Consider the following 22,530-nt stretch of genomic DNA (forward strand, 5'->3'; position numbering starts at 1 on the left):
CGTATCTATTGCAGGGTGCGTAACGTTTTTAAAAAGTGCTTAAAGGTGCTTATTTTCGATTTTCGTTTTTTAAAAACCTTTAAAGGTTCTTTTTTCATTGGGTGTTTTAAAAAAGTGCTTAATTTTCCCTTTTTCAAAGTGAGATTTTTCCTTTACTATGTTGATTTTCGCTTCGAATTATGCAAAAAGACACAGTTCATATTGTTCTATTCAACGTTTTCATAATTAATTAAACCCTTACTATTTCGACATATAGTCAGTCCGCAGCGTATGAAAACGTCATTCGTTTTTCAGGAGTCATGATATTTGACAATAGTCAAAAACAATGTCAAAAGTTTTTTTTTTGTTGACGTAACAGTTAAAACAAGATAAAACATTCGATTGACAAAAATTTTCCAATCCTGCCTAATTATAATTTTTTAAAGTGCTTAAAAATATTTTTTGAGTGCTAGAAAAGTGCTTAAAAGGTGCTTATTTTTTGTTGAATAATTTGGCTACACACCTTGTATTCGACGTTTTTTTTTTAATTTAATAAAATGAATTTAAATGAGAAACAATACAGAGAATGCAAAATGAGCACAGTTATGATGCAGTATGCTATTATTATATTTATAATATTGTGACAATGACACAGACCAAAACATGAAACTGAACAAAACCAAAACAGTATACCATTTCTTCACACAATTGCTGGTCTAAGGGACCACTGATGATTATTTTACAGTGGTTCAAATCAAATTTTAGTGGACCTACTGACAACCGGCAATTTCGTGCCCTGTTCTTAGTTCATAATGCATTAAAATAGTTTTTTAAAACACGAGCTTTTTGATGAATTACAGCAATCATTAGTATGTATAATTAATTGCGTGAAAATTTTTTAAAAAATTTTTTTTTTTTTTTTTTTAGTTCTTCAAAAAGTTTGTTGTTCTAGGCAATGGTAAGAACGTTTCAATTGGATAAAAAAGCCGTGCCTTAATGTACATAATCAAGTTTAGCAAACTTTTTATAAGTATTTAAAATAAATCTTTTTTGTTAAAAATTCATTTTTGTTGAAATTTTTTTCTGCCAGATGTATGGCGCAAATAAAACATTTTAAATATTTTAGTGGCATCAACTTAAAATATTCTTTTTTTAGAAGTATTAATTTTTTTTAACTTTTAGTAAAATTACGACTTGTTTATTAGATAAACTACATGAAATTCCTTTAATTGGATTAAAGAATTTTCTATTAATTCGATCATATGTTGATGAAATGTTCAACATCAAATATGTTAAAACTGATATAATAAAATTGATGAAACTAAAAATATGTTGAACTGATGAGTATTGAATATATTGAATTGTGTGATACTTAGGACAGTTTTTATTTCAAAAATTTCGCTGAGGAAACAAATTGCGTGTTCTTCTTCCTTCTGACAATATGCCGTTTTGATATAGCCTTTCATGGATAGATGGCGCTATATGCTTCAAACAGCTCTGAAATTCAAGAAGAAACATCTTACTTTTAAGTTATTGGCAGTTTCGGTTTTCTTTTTCTTATCTCTTTTAGGTTTGTATTTGTTCTGGAGTTTTATCAGTTTTCTATTATTTAGTTGTTTTGTTTACTTAAATAATTTCTCACTAAGTAAATAAAAATTATTTACATGGGTTGGAATTGTATATAATTATTTAAAAGACTTATAAAATACATTTAAGGATTGCGTTTATTTTTAACTCATCAAATTGCGAATCCTTTGCGTTGGTATTGTCTTGTATTTATCTTTAATTTGTCTTTTTGAAATTCCTTTTAAATGTACTCATGTAAATTTAAACGAAATTTTAGTTGTAAGTGTTTAGTTTAGTTGTAAGTGTTTAGTTTAGTGTAAATTTTAGTTGTATGTAAATTTAAGAATGAATAATTTAGCTTATTTCGCGCTTTTTTGTTTCATTCTAAAGCTGTGACGTCATACTATGATTGTCCTTTTTTAAAAATTATGATTTTTTTCTAATGGTTGTTCATTCTATCCAAATACCACATACGTTGCATTTTAAAATTTTTTAATAATCAACTTAATATCAATTATTTTAGTGCAATTATATTAATTATTTTAGTGTAAAGTAAAAGGCTGCTCTATATGAAATACATAAATACACTTCTTCTCTTGATTATCGTTCATATGTATGCTAACAGACAGTATAATATTTTATTTTATAACCGTCGTTGAACAGCCGATCCAATTTTGGGTTTACGACTACCAATGTTTAACTCCGTAGTTTTGTAATTTTGAACCCGATCCAAAAACCGAGAGATCATGAGATCAAATATTGGGAGAAATTTGCCTTCGTGGAGAACTTTTTGATTTAACTAACCTACATTTACCTTACGTAGACAAAAAAAACCACGAAAATCTCCAATGGTTAGCCTCGCGGCAAGGGGACTCTAACCCATGATCCGTCTACCACTGAGAATATTTTACGTCAGCACTGTGGTCTGTACGAGCCGGGTGCGGAGTTCGAATCGACTAAATATACCGTTTTTTTTTTTTTTTTTTTTTTTTTTTTTTTTTTTTTTTTTTNTTTTTTTTTTTTTTTGTTCGAATTTCAGGTATTTTTCTATTCAGCTTCTTTCATTTTCAAATTTTTTTAAAAATTTTTTTACCCAATTCATCCCTGTGGAATGAATCAACATAATATGAATCAATCCATAAAAATAAAAAAACATTTTTAAAAAATGCATGATTTTCAAACAAAATTTGCCAAAATGAGGTGGCGATAAAAGGGTGAAACTAATTACGAAAGTTAAGCAATGCGCGCAGGAAGTTTTTTAATCGAGATATTGTTGTGTTCGCAGAAAGTTTTTTCCTTTCATTTTATCTAAATGTGTGTGCTATTAGGCGCACCTGGAGAATGCTGATTCAATTTGTTGACATTAACATTGCTCATTATTTATTTAAGCTAGCCCAAGGAAACTATTGTGTAAATATATATTCTAAAAAATATTCATTACCTAGTGAAAAACCTTGTAGAACGGTAGAACGTGCCCTAAATTATATTAAAAAAGAAATAAAAGAGATATTTATTTAAAAAATGTAGAAATTTTCAACGTTTTTAGTCCCGCAGTGGACTGATCGTTAAGGCACGGTTCCCAGCAGATCACCAAAGTCAAGCATCACTGGTTGCGGTCAGTGTGCGGGTGGTTGATCACTTGGATCAGTCTGCGTAGGGACCGAGGGTGTGCGGTATTGGTCCTCGTTAAACTGTTCTACCGCTCGACTCGCGTGGAGGTCGTTGGGCTACCGAAGAGCGGGTGCCATCTCCTCTGCAGAGGATCAAAATTGTTATGGCCTGTCTTCGAATTATCCTCAGGGATGTTTTCCAGACCGTCGCCAATAGCCCATTGTGAGTTCTAGTGCGATGTGAATGAACTACAACAACAACAACAAAATAAACTTTATATATATATATTGGTTGATTTGTATGCAGGCTTGCTAACTACTACGCTTTTTGCAAATTATTTTATATATAGGTAGATAATTAAAAACTGAAGCTTTCAGAATATTTGGTAATTTTGCGAACATTTTGAAAGCCTCAGTACGAGAGAGCTGGAGCAAAGAAGTGGCTTTACGTAGGAACTTTTAAATCATTTATATGTAGTGGTGTGGAAAATAAGTTTAAATGAATAAAAAATAATACATTAAAACATAAACATAGCTACCTCAAAATAAATTTTTGCAAAAGCGTATAAAGTTGGCAGCCGTGTGTGCATACGAGATGTCTGGACTTAGTGTCTTCTGTGTAAAAATATAAATAAATTATTAGGGCATTAATAAACATGTGCATTGTGTTCAGGTGTCTAACATTCTTGGGATGTTAAGTTACATTTAGTTTATTGAAAACTTTAGTTATCTGAAAACCTTTTATTCACAAAGCTCTATTAACCGAATAGATTTACTAAACAATTTTGATTTTCTTTTTTGATTGAGTTAGGAGGTTGATTGAATGCATTATAATTCCTTAAATTCTTTTTTTTTTAAATTTTCAAAAATGTTTTTAAACTTTAGTTGGATTTTAAAAAAATAACAAAAAAATTTTATTAAATCTTCATGTACTTTTTAAAGTTCGATATGTGTCAATAATACATTAAAATAGTTTATAATTTTCCTATATCAAGTGATTCATTCACATAAATCGGAAATAAATAATTCTATTAATTAGCAGTTTCAGTAACTTCCTGTGTTTTATTCTTTTAAATATCATATAAATATAACTTTTATTTATATTTTTTATAATCAAGATTTATTGTAAATACAAATATATTTTGTAAAGAAAATACCTAACATCTGCTGATTTTTATCATTAATTGCCACATTCCGTTGCTCTAGAAAAAGTTTTTAAACTTGATTTCAGCAATTAAAATCGTAATCCAGGGTGCGTAGCGTTTTTAAAAAGTGCTTAAAGGTGCTTATTTTCGATTTTCGTGTTTTAAAAGTCCTTAAAGGGGCTTATTTCATGGGGTCTTTTTAAAAAGTGCTCAATTTTTTCCATTTTCAAAATGAGATTCTTCCTTTACCATGTTTATTTTCTCCACGAATTATGCAAAAAGACATTGTTCTATTCAAAATTTTAAAAATCAGTACAACCCCACTCTATTTCGGAGTATTGTCAGTCCGTAGCGTATGAAAACGCCATTTGTTTTACATAATTCAAATATTCATGGTTTTTGACAAATGTCAAAAACAATCCCAAAAGGTTTTTTTTTTTGACATGACGGTTAAAACAAGTTAAACCGTCAATTGTCAAAAACTTTCCAACCCTGCCTAATTATGATATTTTTTTAAAGTGATTGAAAAGTGCTTAAAATGTGCTTATTTTTTGTTGAATAATTTGGCTACGCACCCTGTAATAGTAAAATTCATTGTAAAAAATCACTGCCACCCATCTTATGTTTTTTTTTTGTTTAATTTTTATGAATTTATTTTATATTTTTAATTTGAATAAATAAATTTAATTTAATTTTTATATTTTTTGTTTGAATAATTGATTTGAACCATTTGATTAAAATTTTTTGCTCCTTTAATGAGATTTCAAAGAAACTTAGCAGTTGCAAGATAAAATAATTAACATATTTAAGTTTCATTGAAATGATTTTAAAAGTTAATTGTTGCTTTAACATTGTTATTTAAATGAGCAACCTTTGGAAATAATTAATAAACTTTATTTTTTGAAATTTTCGAAGCAGGCAATTTGATTTAACAGTCCCAATTTGATTTAAACCGGACATTTCTAATTTTCTTTTCAGATACTTTAAAAGATTTTGTAGTAGCATTTTATAAATATATTTTAAATTGAAATATTATAAAAATTGAATCATTACAATACATTTAAAATTATATTAATTCTTAAAAATGTTTTATGTTAACATATATTGAATACAAAGGAAAATATATTTATGATTATTTTGAGTTGATATATTTTTAACAGATATATATGATTAGATATGTAGTATTAAATAAAGCGATATATTTATTATTATTAATTACTGAAAAAAAAAGCTAAAAAATCTCAATTTCACAATTTTTTTTGTTTTAACTTTTGAAATGACGAAATAAATTGTCTTGCCTTATATAAGTAGGCATTTATATTTATTGCAGTTTAGCAAATATTTTTTATTTCTTAGAATAACTTGCCCTTTTAGGCATTCTAAATTTTTATAGATATTTTAGACAGTTATATTTTTAGTGCTTTCTTTGAAATGTTATATTATACTTTCATAATAATTCTATTGACTTGAAAATTCAAAAGTATATTTGCACTCTTAAAATAAAATGTGGTTTTAAAGATAAAGTTTTAAATTTTTGAATTTGTGAGATTTTTATTACAATCATGTTTTTATGGGAAAAAATTCATATTCAGAACTTTTTTACAGCATTTTTATACGCATCAAACTTTTACTTTTTTTTATATTTATATTCTGAGAAGCCCTTCGAAAGCTTTATAAGATTTTTAAAATATCATTTAAACTGAAGTTCAATCAATGAAGAATTGATCACTCAATGTAATTTTGGTAATTAAAACTTATGAATACAGTAATATATTAAAAACTGATTTTATATTGTATATTTTGAAATAAATTTTTTCACACTAATAATTAGATTTAAATCAACGAAGTTTGCTATATGATGTAAAATTGCTTTTACTTTGATAAGGTTTTAAAATAATATAAAATAACAGTTGAATCAAAGGACGTGAAGCAAAATCTTAGTTTTTTCACCTTCCCATTAATTTACTTTTTTATCTTGTTCATTTTTCAAATATGCATCTTTTCAAGTTATCTTTTTTTTCTTTTCAGGTAAGACTTAAAAAGCAAATTCTACCTTCATTTTTATGATTCTCAGCAAATCTGGTAAATATATTGAAATTTTCTTTTTTATACTTAGAGTTACTCTAGAAAAATTGATAACAAGTTTCATAAGTTTGTATACAATAGAAATACAAAGATTAAAGGTGCTTATTTTTTGTTGAATAATTTGGCTACGCACCCTGTATTATTTTTGAAAATGGATGATATTTCTACACAAAATTTTTATTTTAGAGTTCAATTTCCGCGTGATTCTGAATTATCCTACACAGGGTGTAAATGATTTTAATCAAATGATTAAAATCATTGATTAAAATCATGATTTAAATCAAATGATTTTTTTAAAAAAATTACTGATTTTAATAAAAAAAAAAGAATTTTGTGTAAAGTCTTAAATTTTTTGTATATTTTTCTAAGTTTCAAACATAAACAAGTAAGTAGACTGTTCTATATATTTCTCAGATCTCACTCATATAATTCAACATTTCTACTTTCAATGTGACTCATTTGCTTTTAAAAACAGTTTACATATTATATTGTGCTATATAGTATAATGCTGGTGTAACGCTTGTACATATAACGATATGAACAAGCGTTAACACCAGCTCATTTCCTAGCTTACCTCTTGGATCCTAATTCTGAAGTACAATGTTTAACACTAAATGAAAAAGATCAAGCTGTAAACTTTGTTAAAGAAAAGTATGGAGAAACCTCCTTATTAAGTATTTTGCTAAAATTCATTGTACGCTCTCCTCCGTTTAATGGAACTTTGTTTGATAAAGAATCTCTAGAATCTTTAAACATCTTGGAATGGTGGAAATCAATTGCGCTTCTAAAGAACTGTGTAGGTCAAAAAGAGTTTGATGCAATACAGTTGTTATGTACTGCAAAAGGAACAACTGCAGGGATAGAGAGGATGTTTTCCACTTTTGGACTTGTACATACTAAACTACGGAATCAATTGGGTGTAGAAAAGGCAGCTAAATTAGTCCTTATGTTTAAATCTTTAAATAAAACTAATTAAATGATTGTTTAAATAATTTGATATTGTAGATGTAGAATTAATAATTATCACATATTGTTTGATAAACAATTTCTTTCTTGATTTGTAGTTTGAAATCACTTTGTTATTGTTTATTTCTTATTTCACCTTTTGCTTTTAAATTATTGAGAAATATTTTGTTGATAATGGTTAGTAATGTTTATTTCCAATGTATACCATAAGTAACAATAGTAATACAATACAACTTTAAATCTATGGTACACAGAATTGATTATATTCCATAGAATTGAAATTATAAAAAAATCATGATTAAAATCAAAAAAATCCGATTAAAATCAAAAAAATCCGATTTTTTTGATTTTTTAAAAAAAATTATGATTTTTATACACCCTGATCCTACATTTATGGTCATGAGTGTATGTTAATTATTTTTATGTGTGATAAAAAATTGTTAATAATACTAGGCTGATAATACGTGATTTGTCGTAAAAGTGTAATAATTAATATTATCAAAATTAGCAAGTATTGACAGTTAAACTAGAGACCTTACATAAAAATATAAGTACTAAATTAGTAAATTCCGATGAAAATCGGAAATGTCTAAAGTTAGTCGGAATAATAGTAGAAGATACAGTAACCGCAATTTATTTTACTTTGGAACTTCTTGCGTTCTGAGTCTGTTTCAAAATTACTAGATTATATTGACGGACATTATTACCGCAAATATACTACGAGTATGTTTACTAAGAAAAACTGTTCATAGGTGGTATAACATGATAACTTAACCACATTTCAGGGAACTTTCATTTCTTATTTTATTGCATTGGCTTTTAAAAATTTCTTACTGGTTACCAATTTTTTTTTTTTTTTTAAATAGCCTTCAGTTTTTAATACTTTTATAGTAAATGCATAAGAAGTATTCACGAAGTTTGCAATGATGTTCAATAAGTACCCTTTTAACCCCTTAACGATCGGTTAGTTTTCAAGAAAACGGTCCTAAAAGTGCCTATTTTTTTGGCTTTTGTACTTATATTACGTATTTGATTAGTGCTGACACCTAGTTTAAAATAAACTAACTATCAACAATTACCTTAAAAAATATCGCGGTACTGCTATCTGGTGTGTAAAATGAGAAATAAAATGTTTTCCGGGCAAAAGAAATTAATTAGTTTTATTGTTATTGGCGCGTTACTACTGAACACTCCAGCCCGTCAGAAACGAGCGAGAAATAGAGGGCGAAATCTCACCCCGTCATTTTCACTGGAGCGAGAAGGAAGGGGTTAAAAGCATTTTTACAAAACTGCTCTTTCCACTTCGTTTTTGGTGTACAGCGGTCGATGCAAGAAAAATTAGAGTCGTTTTAAGGCCTCTTTTTAAAACTGAAATTTATAAAATAGGTACCCTCACAAAATTCAAATTTGTAAGAGTCTCTTCACGAAAATTAAATTTGAAAAAGCTTCCTTCACAAAATTCTAATTTTTTTAAAAAGAACCATTGCAAAATTCGTAAAAATTCCCTCAGAATAAATCAATTTTATCGATTATTGACGAATCCCCTTTCGTTTTATCTAATCGTTGCACATACTTTAAAATTTTTTAGATATTAAATGTCAAATATTGTGACTTATAAAATAATTTTTTTTTTTTACTTTATGACATTTGAAATTTTTCCTAAGAAAAAAAAACCCTGTAGTATATTTTTTCAAACAATTCTTGTATATTATTCATGAATCAAAGCAATATGTTAAAAAATGCGTAATACAAATTTGAAATACTTTAAAAAAATTAGGTTTGTTTAATTTTAGTCCCTATTTTTATTTTATAAATAGCAAATATAGGTTTGCAATATTTTCTAGACATTTTGGTTTCAACCCACTTTAAATGATATTTTGACAATTTTTCGGTTTTGGGCTATTCAATCGTTTATGTGTTTAACCCTTTTAGGCTGATGGAACACTGGTCCTTTTTATGTAATTTTTTTTCTGAAGTTCTTATCAAAAGAAAAAATATATTTTGGTATTTTTTAATTTTAAAAACGGTCTATTAGTTACTAAAAAATCTGTTAGATTATTGGAATTATGTTTGTACTAAAATATAAAATCCAAAAGATACTAAACTCCAAACTAAAATATAAAAAATTTTTTATTCATTGATTTTCAAAAAGTTATCAATAATTGATTTTGTAAATTAAAGAAATTTCAATTATGAATAACTATTTTTTATAGATCTAAATAACTGCAAATTTGAAAAATAGTTTGGAAGTGAGCCGTGTTTTAAGGTTTTACTTTGATGCAAAAAAAAAAAAACCACTCATGTTTCATGCTGTATTTCATAACAATAAATTAATAAAATGATAAATACAATATTTTAATTTATTTTGACCTAAATTGTTGCAAAATGATGAAAAAAAATATGTTTAATAAAAATTTTGCTTTAAAGGATTAAATCTTAATGGAATCGCAGAAGTTACATTTTCTTTGTTTCAATTGATTCATCAATATTCAAAATCCCTTACCTATTTGAATGTCTAAGAACCTCTATTGTGCTTTATGAAAATAATTCAAATTTAACCGATCAAAAATATGATGAAGAGAATGCAATGATATGGTGAAAATGATCCATATTGAATGATATAAACAGTGATATCATTATTTATTTGTAAAACTTTTATCCTAATATTGAAATAATACGGAGATAAATCTATGTACTGACGTTTGCATTTAATTTTAACAGTTTGTCAAAACTGTTGCGAAAGGGGGAAACATAAATATCCGCCGGAAACAGGCATTCACTTTTCATCACCATGTTTATAACTGAAAACAGATTTATCGTAGGAAATTAAAAGCGTTCAGAATTGAAATGTGTAATTAAATTGAGCTGATAGTGTCATTTAACTGTCTGCTCAATTTTCCAATTAACAGTGCTCTAACTATTTTCTAGCTTTTTAATTGATCATGTCAATTAGACGTAATCTTATCTGCGGATTAATTAAAAAAAAAGCGTGATTTGTCTATTAAATAAATATACATCCTGCTGTTTAAATCAATAATCAAGTATTTTTTTTTGTATTTATATACTTAATCAAACTATGATATCTGTATATTTGTTAATTACAGAGTGCGTAGCGTTTTTAAAAAGTGCTTAAATCTGCTTATTTTCGTTTTTTAAAATCCTTTCAAGGTGCTTTTTTCATTGGGTATTTTAAAAAAGTGCTTAATTTTCCCTTTACTATGTTCATTTTTGCTTCGAATTATGTAAAAGACACAGTTCACAATTAATTCAACCCCAATCTATTTCAGCGTATTGTCAGTCCGTAGCGTATGAAAACGCCATTTGTTTTACATGATTCGAAATTTCATGATTTTTGACAGTTGTCAAAAACAATGCCAAAAAGTTTTTTTTTGACGTGACGGTTAAAACAAGATAAAACTGTCAATTGTTAAAAACGTTCTAACCCTGCCTAATTATGATATTTTTTTTAAAGTGCTTAAAAATATTTTTGAGTGCTTAAAAAGTGCTTATTTTTGTTGAATAATTTGCATACGCAACCTGGATTAAGAAAAAAGTCAATGCTCTGGTCAAAGAAGAAGAAATATGATCTCTGGTGCAGTTATTGATAGCTCTGGCATCTGTAGAATTAAATAATAAGTCAAACTAAGGTCTGTCGCTATGACCTAATCAGAGTGATATCATAGACACTTAGGTACTTGTCTCCTCTGTTCGTGTATTACAACCGTTAGACCACATCGTTGGAGACAGGTTTGACAAGATTGAATCATTCTTCTCCATTATTATTGATATGGAAGTCATTATTAGGACCTCGAACTTTGTATATCACAGGAGACAACTTCGTGTTCGATGTTAATTCTCTTTAAATGTTTGTGATCAAATTCTCTTAGGTCCAAAATAGCTGTCATTAATGTTCCAATCTTTTTATTGTTTTTATTGATTTTGATTGGTGTGAGACAGCATTACATCAAACAAACATTTGTTTCCGAGGTTTTGTGTTGGGACGTTTCGGGTACAGGTGATTTGGTGAATGGTGTCTACTGAGTCGGTTTTTTTATTTGTTTGTTTATTTAGTATTATTTTTTTTTTTACTTCTCTATGATCTGAAGATTGTTAATGGAGAATTAATTATTGTAGAAGAGGATTTGTTGAGGAGAAATGTTGATAAAGATTTATAAATCATTGATTCAGATTATTTTTATTAAATGATCTTTACTGCAGGTTCTTCTAAAAAAATATAAATTCCAGGGGCTGTCCTGAAGATTGAAGCGATTATTCGCTTCTTTTAGGACATGAATAATAATTATTAGTAAAATATATCGTGGTCAAAGAGTTTCTGCAATCGGATTGATAAATTTTAATTTTAGTATTTTTTTTATTGATTTTTGTGAGACAGCGTAACATCTAACATTTGTTTCCGAGGTTGGTTTTGGGAAGTTTCGTATACAGGTGATTTAGTGGGTAGTGTCTACTGAATTGATTTTTTATTTGTTTATTTATTTACTTCGCTATGACTTGACTGTGGAGAAGATTGTTGATGGAGAATTATTGTAGAAGATTATTTGTTGAGGAGAAATGCTGATAAAGAATTATAAATCATTGTTTCACATTATTTTTATTAAATGATCTTTACTTCGGGTTCTTCTAAAACAGTAGGTATAAATTCCAGGGGCTGTCTTGAAGATAGAACAGATTATACACTTCTTTTAAGTGCATGAATTGGTAAAAATTATTTATATTGGGAGTCGAAGAACTCTTGAATCGGATAGTTTAAATTTAATCAAATAAAGAGTGTTGGAAATGCAATTTCCATAATTTGGCAAAGATCCATAATCCATGAATTCCATAAATCATAATTCCATATAATCCATAAGAAATCCATAATTTGGCAAATTATGGGATGAATTATGAAGATTGTCAGGTTTCAAATATTTTGGCAAAGAAAAAGCTATATTCTAAAACAAATTTCTAGTAAACCTGCAACGAACTTTTATTTTTATGTAAAATGTACTAGCAGTAACAAAAAAGTATCGATTCTTAGAATTTGAATTTCGCTATTTCTCGTTTTCATAAAAAAAGAAGAAAAAAAATTAACGATTTTTTTTTTTTTTTCTTTTTAAAATTTTATTCGAGAAATGAGTAACAGGATAAATGACTCAAGAATTAATTGAAATTAAAAAAGTAGAAAATGTGTAATGCCTGTAATAATATGACCCTGAATATTATTATTATTTTTTTTTTTTTGAAAATTTAATGTTTTCTGGAACACGTGGCTTACAACTTCGGAACCACCGAAAGTCGAAAAAGCTTTTTTGAAGTATTTTACAGTATTATTCAAAATTTTTACAGCTTTGCTCATTTTTAGATTAAAAAATTAAACCTTAATAGAGTGTTAAAATTTCAAGAAATAAATATATGAAAATTAAAAGAAAAAAACATTTTCTTTCGAAAAAACTTTTTTCTGCAGTTATGCTTAATGCTTCGCCTTCTAATATTGCCAGCTATTTTAATAAAATTTTATCAGAAGATGATTCTCTACTAATACTTGATTATAAAAACATCGTTTGCGCGTATTTCAAGCGTTCTAAGGGGAAAAAGAAACTTTTTTTAAAAACTTCCCAGACGCGAATATGCTCTTGTTTTTTCTCATTTACGTCTGGCAAGTCTTGAAAATGGGTGTTTATTTTGGAGTGCTTGAAACTTGTCCACTGTTATATCCAATCGTTATATATTTTTTAATCAAGTTATATCTTACCTCTTCAGATTCTTGGGATTATATATTTATTATTTAATACTGACACATTGGTTCAATAAAATTGACAAAAGTTACACTTTTAGAAATCAGAAGTTTTTAAATTATTACTGTTACAAACGGAAAGAAACATTTAATTGTAATAAGCAAAAACAAGTAACGAAAAATTACTCAAATTCTTTCCTAAATTGTGAAATCATTTTAATACAATTTTCTTATACTATTTAATATTGCATTAACAAAAACTAGTTTTCATTTTATAAATAGGTTACTTTTTGTCTTTTTTATTTGAAAAGAATTTAAATAACAGAGCCTGTTGCTTTTAAGCAATTCATTTATAGTAAGTTTAAATAAACTATTGTCGTTCTTTATTTTTCATTAATACCTTAAAGTGGGTTACTTCCTATTTTCGACGTTTTATTTAAAAAAGCGCGACAAGTTGAATCAGAATTGTGTCGCGGTTTAAAGATTTCTCCTACCTGTGCAAACACAAGGATGAATCGCTTCTTGTGTAACGTAATGGGTATTTTCTTATTTTATTAAATATATTGAGAGTAATAAAATAAAGCAAATAATTGTAAAAGCATTGTTCTGATGGAATTGATTCTTTTTAAATACAATAGTCTTGAGAAGTTAATATTTCCAGTTTTTGTAATTATCATTTCTTTTTATTTCATGAAATCTCAATTCGTTTGTTAAGAAAAAGGAGGAAATTTATGATGTATTATTATGTAATGGTTTTGTTTAATAAAAATGTGTATGTTTTGAGTCGAAAGTTAGTTTTATGTGTCTAATTTATAATTCAATTTAAGTACTTTTCCTGTTTATTTTCTCTGTTTTTAATATTCGATTACTTTATTTTTCTAACTGGAGTTTTCTTTCTTTTTTTTGTTCTTGTCAAATTTGTATATTTTGAAGTTATTTTTACATTTATTATTTTGTAATAAAAACATATTAAACGATGAACGAAATGTTTTATATTTTAATTTCCGATATTATTTGAAACCTTTGTTCAAATAATACTCTTTTTCTTTAAACTTAATCTCTCGTAAACTTATATATATATATAGTAAAACATTAAGCACAAAAAGGATAAAAAGGAAAGAGAGAAAAACGAGGAAAATTAATAAGTTTTATTTACTGCTCATAAGCTGCAAGTTGAACTCATAAAATAAATTAAAAATATAGAGGTAAAATATAGAGTTAAATATAAATACACATGGAAAATAATAAATTAAGGAAAAGAGAAGAAGAACAATTATTTAAGTAGAATATTAAAACAAAAATTATTTAAAAAGAAATTATTAAAAAGCCTGAAAGCAAAATACTGAAAAGCAAAATGTATCAGTACACATTAAGTAAGAAATAAAACATATCAAGCAAAAGACAGAAAATAAAATGTAAGAAAAATACAAAGCGAAACACAAAACGTAATCTACAAAGCGAATTCAGATGAACTTACACTTACCAGAATCTTTTTAAGAATGATTTAAAATATTTTCCTAATAGGATTGCCAGTTTACAAAATATGAGAACAGAAGCGCAAATAGAGGTTAGAATTGTAAATAGTGGAATTTTCTATGGCGCGTTCTTACTACAGTACTGAAACACGTTTGATTTGTTAGTTAGCATGGATTGACCCGAACATCGATTTGCGCAAGGTAATATATATAATAAATTATTGATTGAAACACTAAAAGTAAATTAAGCCATTAAATTCTCATAAGCAAACGCATGAGCTGCCGAAGACAATTAGAGCCCATGTAATATATAAAATATAAGATACAGAATGCAATATTATAAATAAATCAATATATTGAATTATTTATAATATTGCATTTTATATATATATATATAATTCTGCATTCACAATAGTCTAGAAGAGTAATAAATTTTGGTTCTTATATATTTAAGTATATTTTCTGATTGTAGCAATTTCTCTAGTATGTTAATAAAATGCAACAAATTGTAAATAAAGTTAAACAAAAGCGAAATAATTTCACAAGATGTCACCGTTTTCGGTGCAATAATGTAGCATTTTCAATGCAATAATGTAGCATTTTCAATGCAGAAATGCATAATGAGAGATTTTCCTTTTTAGCCAATTTATAAAACATTGTTAATTGTGGTAGTTCCATTTTGGGGTTTTATTTTTCCGTACAAAAGCATTCATATATTTATAGAGAATCATTGCGAACATAGGATTAAACAGATTCAACGGGAACAATAAATGGTTCATAGAAACGTAAAACGAACCAGAAAAGTAATTTTCTGAACAAAAGCATCTACTTATTCATAAAGAATATTTGCTAACATTGGATTAAATAGTAGATGGAATGTGAACAATAAATGGTTCATTTTAACTTAAAACGAACGTAATTAATCAGAAAAGTAATTTTCTGCTTGAATTCATTTTAGGGATGTTGGTAAAAATATAGCTTCTTATTTTTGTTAAACACTAAACATACTGTGACCGGTCACATGACCGTTTAAGAACTTTTGCATCGAAAATGCGCTTATCACATTTGACTTTTTCTAACAATTATATACAGTTAATATTATATATATATATTTTTTTTGTATTTTGTTTGTTTCGAATAATACTTGTCGTGAACCTACTTCTACCACAACCGGTCATTTGACCGGGAGAGCAATTTATTGCTTTATAAGGTTATCGGATCAGAAATTACGATGTAATGCTTGTTCAACGTATTGCATTTGATTAGTTGCACATTTCTGAGAAGACAGTTGCCTAGTTAGTTTAGTCAGAATAACTATGAATTCAAATTTCATGAGTCCCGCAGTGGACTGATCGTTAAGACACGGTTCCCAGCATATCACCGAAGTCAAGCATCACTGGCTACGGTTAGTGTGCGGGTGGGTGACCACTTGGATCAGTCTGCGTAGGGACCGAGGGTGTGCGGTATGGGTCCTCGTTAAACTGTGCTACCGTAAAGTGCTCGACTTCGCGCGCAGGTCGTCGGGCTACCGAAGCGGGGGAGCCATCCCCTCCGCAGAGGATCAAAATTGTGATGGCATGTCTTCGGATCATCCTCCGGGATGTTTCCCAGACCTCCGGGATGTTGGCCAATAGCCCATTGTGCAGATCTAGTGCGACGTAAATTAACAACAACAACAATCAAATTTCTAGAAAGTAGTCAGAATAACCATGAATTCAAATTTCAAATGACTACCTAAAATTTTAGTTTGGCATTTTTGTGTAAGAAAAAGTGACAAAAACTAAATATTTTGGTATTTTATTTTGATAGCTTATATTTTATTTTGATAGCATTACTTCATTTCTAACTAACTGTAAGTTATTACCCCGAAAAATGTCGAAGCAATCAAGACAGCACAAGTTCTTAGAAGAAATAATATTAATTATAAGAATAATTATAATTCTTATATATTCTTATAATTATAAGAATTATAGAAAAAATAATTAGAATAAATATGTTTGCTGAAAATTTACAATGGAAACGCCCTGTATAGGTAAAAAATGCGTTGAGCAAGGAATTCTTATTTTTTGTGTTTTTAGTACATAAAAATTGGCAATATACAATTTTGTTTAATTATAATAAAGTTTTTTTTTAAGTTTATTTCCTTCCTAACATTCATATTTCATACATTCAATCAAGAATAATAAAGTCAGGTTATTTGACTGGCTAAGGTAGAAATAGGTATATATTTAGTGTTGGTATGTTTAGTGTTAAAATAATAACGTTTTTTTCAATTTTGTTGAAGTTCACTTAACAATACTGGTTTTAATAAAATATACCCTTTCAAGCATTATAAAAGAAATTGTATTAAACGTAAAATGCGTATAATTTATTGTCACAAATAATCGTGCGGTCGGTTTCTTTAAGTCTATTGAATATCCTTAAGGTAATTTCTTAGATAATTGATGAATGTGAATTTTCCTCCAATTTTTATTTATTTATTTATTTATTTTATACTCATTCATTTTTATGTAACTATAAATGAGGAATAAATTGGCAAAGTTTTGGAGTATTTATTTTATACTTGTTTTTTAGACTTTTATATTTTCTCGTTTATTGTATTTGTGTTGAATCTGTTTGTTTTTATCCATCCATTTCCGCTTTTCTTTTTTCTTCTTTTTTTTTTCCATGAGTACAGTGACACGGGCTTTTGAGATGAGACTTCTTTTAACTACGTCTATGTCAATGAACTGATGAGTTATTCAATAAATGAGATTATAACGAATCCCAAGTCGGTTTGGGAAAAATGCAAATTTAGCTTTCACTTTTTGCTAAATTCAACGAGTTTTCCTCGGCAATGAGTACTAGAATTTTCCTGAAGTTCCTGAGTCTATATTAATTCCTTACCCGGCGATGAAGTCCGGCGATTCTCAACCTAAGATCTATTTAAAAATATATATCTTCAGTATATTTTATTAAATTAAAAAACTAAACTCACAATAATTTTGGTAGTAATTTTTGTTATAACACTTATCTTTATTAGTTATTATTTTATATATATATATATATCTTATTGCTAAATAAATTGTTTTTTAAAAAAAAAAAAAATCAAAAAGCCGGAAAACGAAATACGGGAAAAACATAACCTCGTCGTCAGCGCACACGATTATGTCCGCAAAAAAGTGCTTTCTAATATTGCATTAATATATACACCGAAGAGCCATTACATTATGACCACCCTCCATCTATAACAATGGGCTCGCCCAGGTTTTCATGGTTTCTCGCCCAGGAACAATGTTTTCATGGGGCATATTAGGACCCATTATCCTCATAGAACAATCCCTGACGTTTGTAAACTACTTGAACATAGTTGCAGTCCAGGTTCACCCATTCATGGCAACAGTTTTTCCTGCGGGGGGTGGTGTTTACCAATAGGATAATGCACCATGTCAAAAGGATGGAATCGTCATGGATTGGTTCGAGGAGCATTCCAGTGACTTTCAAGTCATGTCTTGGCCCCCAAATTCACCTGACCTTAATCCAATAGAGCATTTGTGGTCCTACTTGGAAAACCAAATTCGTACTGCCACGCTACCCCCTCGCAATGTCAGGGAATTGCAGGACCAGTTGGTGAGCGCTTGGTACCAGATACCTCAGACTACCTATCAGCACCTTGTGGAATCAATGCCACGGCGGGTGCTAGCAGTTTTGAGGGCTGAAGGTGGTCCTACATGTTAATAGCAGGGTGGTCATAATGTAATGGCTCTTCGGTGTATATATTAATACAATATTAGATATTATAATTATAACTCTCTACTTAGAGGTTTTTTAAAGAGTGTTTTAAAAAATAATTAAATACGAACAAATAATTAAATACGACTTTTGGTCACCTCTGGCTTAGGGTGAGCGATTCCCTCCTCCCCCCTTAAAGTGTAAAAATAGAACAAAAAAACAAAAAAAACTGCTTTGTTCAATGTCATAAGCGAAATTATCTCCCAAACATTCGATTTTTACGTAGCATATTTTACATGTTTAACTATAATTTAAAAGTAAAGTTTATTTTTCATATTCCGATAAAAGCTGTGAAATAGCAGTTAAGGTTTATTAATGTTTTTTTTTTCCCCTTCAAAAAAATTGGAAAAAAAAGATCAAAAAATCGTAATAACCTTCTTAACTAAGCTTCCTGCTATTCAGAATTTAATTATAGGCTTGGATTAATATAAATTAACGTGTTAGCTAGTTTTCAATGAGTAATCTTGTGTGACGTAATTAACCGTAATTCCATGTAAACCGGTGCTACAATTGTTTTGTGGTTTTGCTTTAAGTGCTGATATTTCAGAGAAACTTAACGAAAACTAAAGTGACCACAAATGTAGCGGAAAAAGTATAACTTATGTAAAGGAAATAACGTTGGCTTTTAAAATGAAATTTTATTGCTGGAATTTCTGGTTTATCATTTTTAGCGGATGTTAAAACTATCGCAATTAATCCGGTTTCTAAATTGTTTACTCTCTGAATGCAATATACTCGACTTCACGATTGAGTCTTTTGAAATAAATTAAGTGAATACTGATGAGTTTTCAATAATTTAATTATGGTTTACCATGCTTGATTGAGCAAACAATTTAATTTTTTTAAGTGTTGTTTATTGATGTGGGTTTCAGATTGGTCTAAGGTTTCATTGTTTAGAGCAGAGATCTTCATCATGGGTTCCGTGGAACGTTAGGGTTCCCTGTATCTTTGACAGGGGTTCTGCAAGAAATGATTATTTGCTTAATCAAAAGTTAAATTTTAGCAAAATTTAAATTTTTATAAAAGTTCGAATTCTTAGGCAGTTATTTGCTTTAAAAACAAATCTATATAAATATTTTTTGTCTTCTTAAAATTTCCTAAAAGTTATGTGTTTGAAATACATTATTTGAGACGCATTAGGACGCGTATTAATCTTTGTTCTTGGGCTCAGGTGAAGAATTGCCAACGTCTTACGCGCATTTTCTTGGACACTTATTACGAATGTTTTAATTGCAATGAAATACAATCACGGCTAAGTCATTAAAACATTTTCTTTTGTTAATTTCATTTTTTATAATTTTGAATATTGTTGGTTTTATTTATTATTTATAAGAATATGTTTCAGAAAAAAAATAGTTATTTTACCATTTATTATCTTATAAAGCTGTTAGTATTGTGATAAAATGAAGATGCAAAACTTTGTTGCTCAGTTGCTTAGTAATTAAAATAAACACTTGATTTCAAAAATCATAATAACCTTAATTCAACTTCTAATGGACCGTTTGAATAATTACTTTTGCCAACCGCAGTTACCTAGATAATTTCCAAAAATGGCAAATGGGGCACAGTAGTGTGCAGAGGGATGTGGTGCCCGGGCCAAATTCCTTGCCTAATTGACCTTGAAATAAGGATTTCAATTAAGATTTCTTTCTTTCTTTCTTTCTTTTTTTTTTTTGAAATAGTTAAGGTCTAATGACGGTGGGAAAAAAATGTATCTAAATTGAAAGGAAACGATATAGGAATTCATATGAACATGAAAATTATTTTGTTGCAAAAATTTAATTATTTTTAATAAAATATTCTTTAATTTTCTTATATGTAAAAAGTATTTAATTTGTTATAACCAAACACTTCATCATTAAAATTGTTAGAAAATAATTTTTATTCTTCTAGAAATAAATTCTCTAATAAATTTCATAATAATAAAAAACGGCGGTAGTAAAAGATTTATAGTTTTAATGTGACTAGTATCGATAGTATGCTCCCTTTAACTGTCTGCATGCCACTGTTAGTTTACTAGTACACAAATAAATATCGAGAAATATATTAATTTCGGTATCATTAAAGCTAAAAGGGGAATCTAAATTAGATATCGATAATATAAAAGTACCCAGTAATATCCGATAGTACCGATACTTATCTTTTGATACTTTTTTATGCTCAGTATTGTTACGACATCACTATTTACATGGCTATATCATTTTTTTTATGGAAAGAGCAATATATCATACATAATATGTGTTCATATAATTTATTATTGAGCCGTGGTGGCTCAGGGGATAGAGCTCTCGCCCTCCAATCAGATGCCCCGGGTTCGAATTTCGCACCCGGCTCGCACAGACCACAGTGCTGACTTAAAATGTCCCCAGTGTTAGACGGATTATGGGTAAGAATCCTCGTGAGTATTTCGTGGTTTTCATTTCTATGTAACGCAAATGCGTGTTAGTTCCATCGAAAAGTCCTCCACCAAGACAAATTTCTCCCAATACTTGATCCAGGAGTTCCTTTGTCTTCTAGGTTGAGTTCAAAATTACGTGGCTACGGAGTTAAACGTTGGTGAACTGTTCAACGATAGTTATAAAATATATCTTACGTAATATATATCTTATAATTTATTATAGTCATCCTTTGTAACTCCTATTTTTTTCAAATACTACTTCAATATTTAAATTTTAATGTTATTTTTATTGGTTTGCGGGAGAGAATTCTTCATGTTCCTTTTATTGTCCTTTTCTCCATCTCAATTAGTTATATCTTATTAAGTGGTAAGGAAGCTTTCAAGAACACGCCTGTTTTCTTTACTTCCAGTGTCAGATTACTTGCTGATTGAAGGGCAGGCAAATACGCTACAAACGTCACCATGAATAGTGAATTATGCCAAGCGTTATTAATTGACGAAAGTTTTATTACTTGCAATGGTGACTAATAATATTTTAACTAGGTGGTTATTATTGGAATCATATTCACTTTGATAAAATAAAATTTGCACTCATGCATTTATATCATGTGTTGAAAGTAAAGAAGAAATAAAATTTTGCCTCTCTAATTAAATTTTTAACAACCTATTTTTAATTCTCTAATAAAAATGGAAACTTTTACACTTTAAATTAAATTATGTTTTATTATATTTCACAAGATATGTTCGCCTCATCTTTACTATTATGTAATGAAATGTTATGATTAAAAACACGTTTATGAGATATAATTATTTAACAACGCGTTTATGAAATAGAGTAATTTGAAAACGTGTATTATTTTTCATAAAGGTGTAATCATTATTAAAATCTTATATTTCGATTATAAAATTATGCCTCTGTAATTAAATTTTTTTCAATATAAAATTAAATGCTACAATCGAACAAAAAAAAAATTATTTACACGTTGAATTAAATTATGTTTGATTAAATTACACTAGCTATGTTCGCCTCACCTTTACTATTATGTAATGAGATGTTATGATTAAAAACACTTTTCTGAGATATAATTATTTAAAAACGCGTTTATGAAATAGAGTAATTTTGAAAGCGTGTATTATTTTTCATAAAAGTGTAATCATTATTAAAATCTTATATTTCGATTATAAAGTAGACATTATAGTTTGTTAAACACATACTATAACTAAGCTTAAATATCATTTTGTAAGTTAATACGAAACCTTCAAAGTACAAAACTCTTGGCTGCTGACGAATTTATCCGTTAATAAATATTAACTTTAAACACGTTTTTCACTTTTAAAATTCTTTAAATTTGTGTGCTTAATAAATTCATTTATGAATTTTGTAGAAATATGCCTTATATAATTAGCTGTTTACCAATTAATAACAATAATAATAAAAAATATTCTGTGATTAGTCAGACTTACTTTCTAAAGCGTGTTGTTTTATGTTACCCCTGGAAGATGTCTTTATGTAGGCTGTGTAATTGATTACTCATCCAGATGCTTTTATTTTCTTTCGAATTGAGGTCTCCCTTAAGAGTTTATTTAATCATCTGTTGATTATTTCCTTGTCTTTTAATAAGAGTCCTAGTTTGAAAAAGGGATCAAGTCTGCTGCTATTCACACAGTTTTATTCCTAACTATATGTTGTAGGAATTTAACTGTCTACACAAAAAGTTCCTAAAAATAATATAATTGTTTGGAAAAAAGAAATTATTACATCTTGATGTGTATTCAAACGCTGGTACACCATATATATATA

General features: G+C 28.2%; 1 protein-coding gene across 4 annotated transcripts in view; it reads left to right on the forward strand.

The window, feature by feature from the left end:
• Positions 1-22,530, forward strand: part of LOC107436641 (disco-interacting protein 2) — a 190,082-nt gene that overhangs the window by 37,903 nt on the left and 129,649 nt on the right. For 2 of the 4 annotated variants that reach the window (XM_071188299.1, XM_071188298.1), the window contains exon 2: positions 6,329-6,382. The exons of the other annotated variants lie outside the window; for them this stretch is intronic. In XM_071188299.1, the coding sequence (XP_071044400.1) occupies positions 6,364-6,382 (19 nt within the window). In that variant the 5' untranslated portion in view covers positions 6,329-6,363. The remainder of the gene's footprint in view (positions 1-6,328; positions 6,383-22,530) is intronic. 4 annotated transcript variants of the gene reach the window in all.

This window comes from Parasteatoda tepidariorum, chromosome X2 (assembly GCF_043381705.1).
Source record: "Parasteatoda tepidariorum isolate YZ-2023 chromosome X2, CAS_Ptep_4.0, whole genome shotgun sequence".
Taxonomy (NCBI): domain Eukaryota; kingdom Metazoa; phylum Arthropoda; class Arachnida; order Araneae; family Theridiidae; genus Parasteatoda; species Parasteatoda tepidariorum.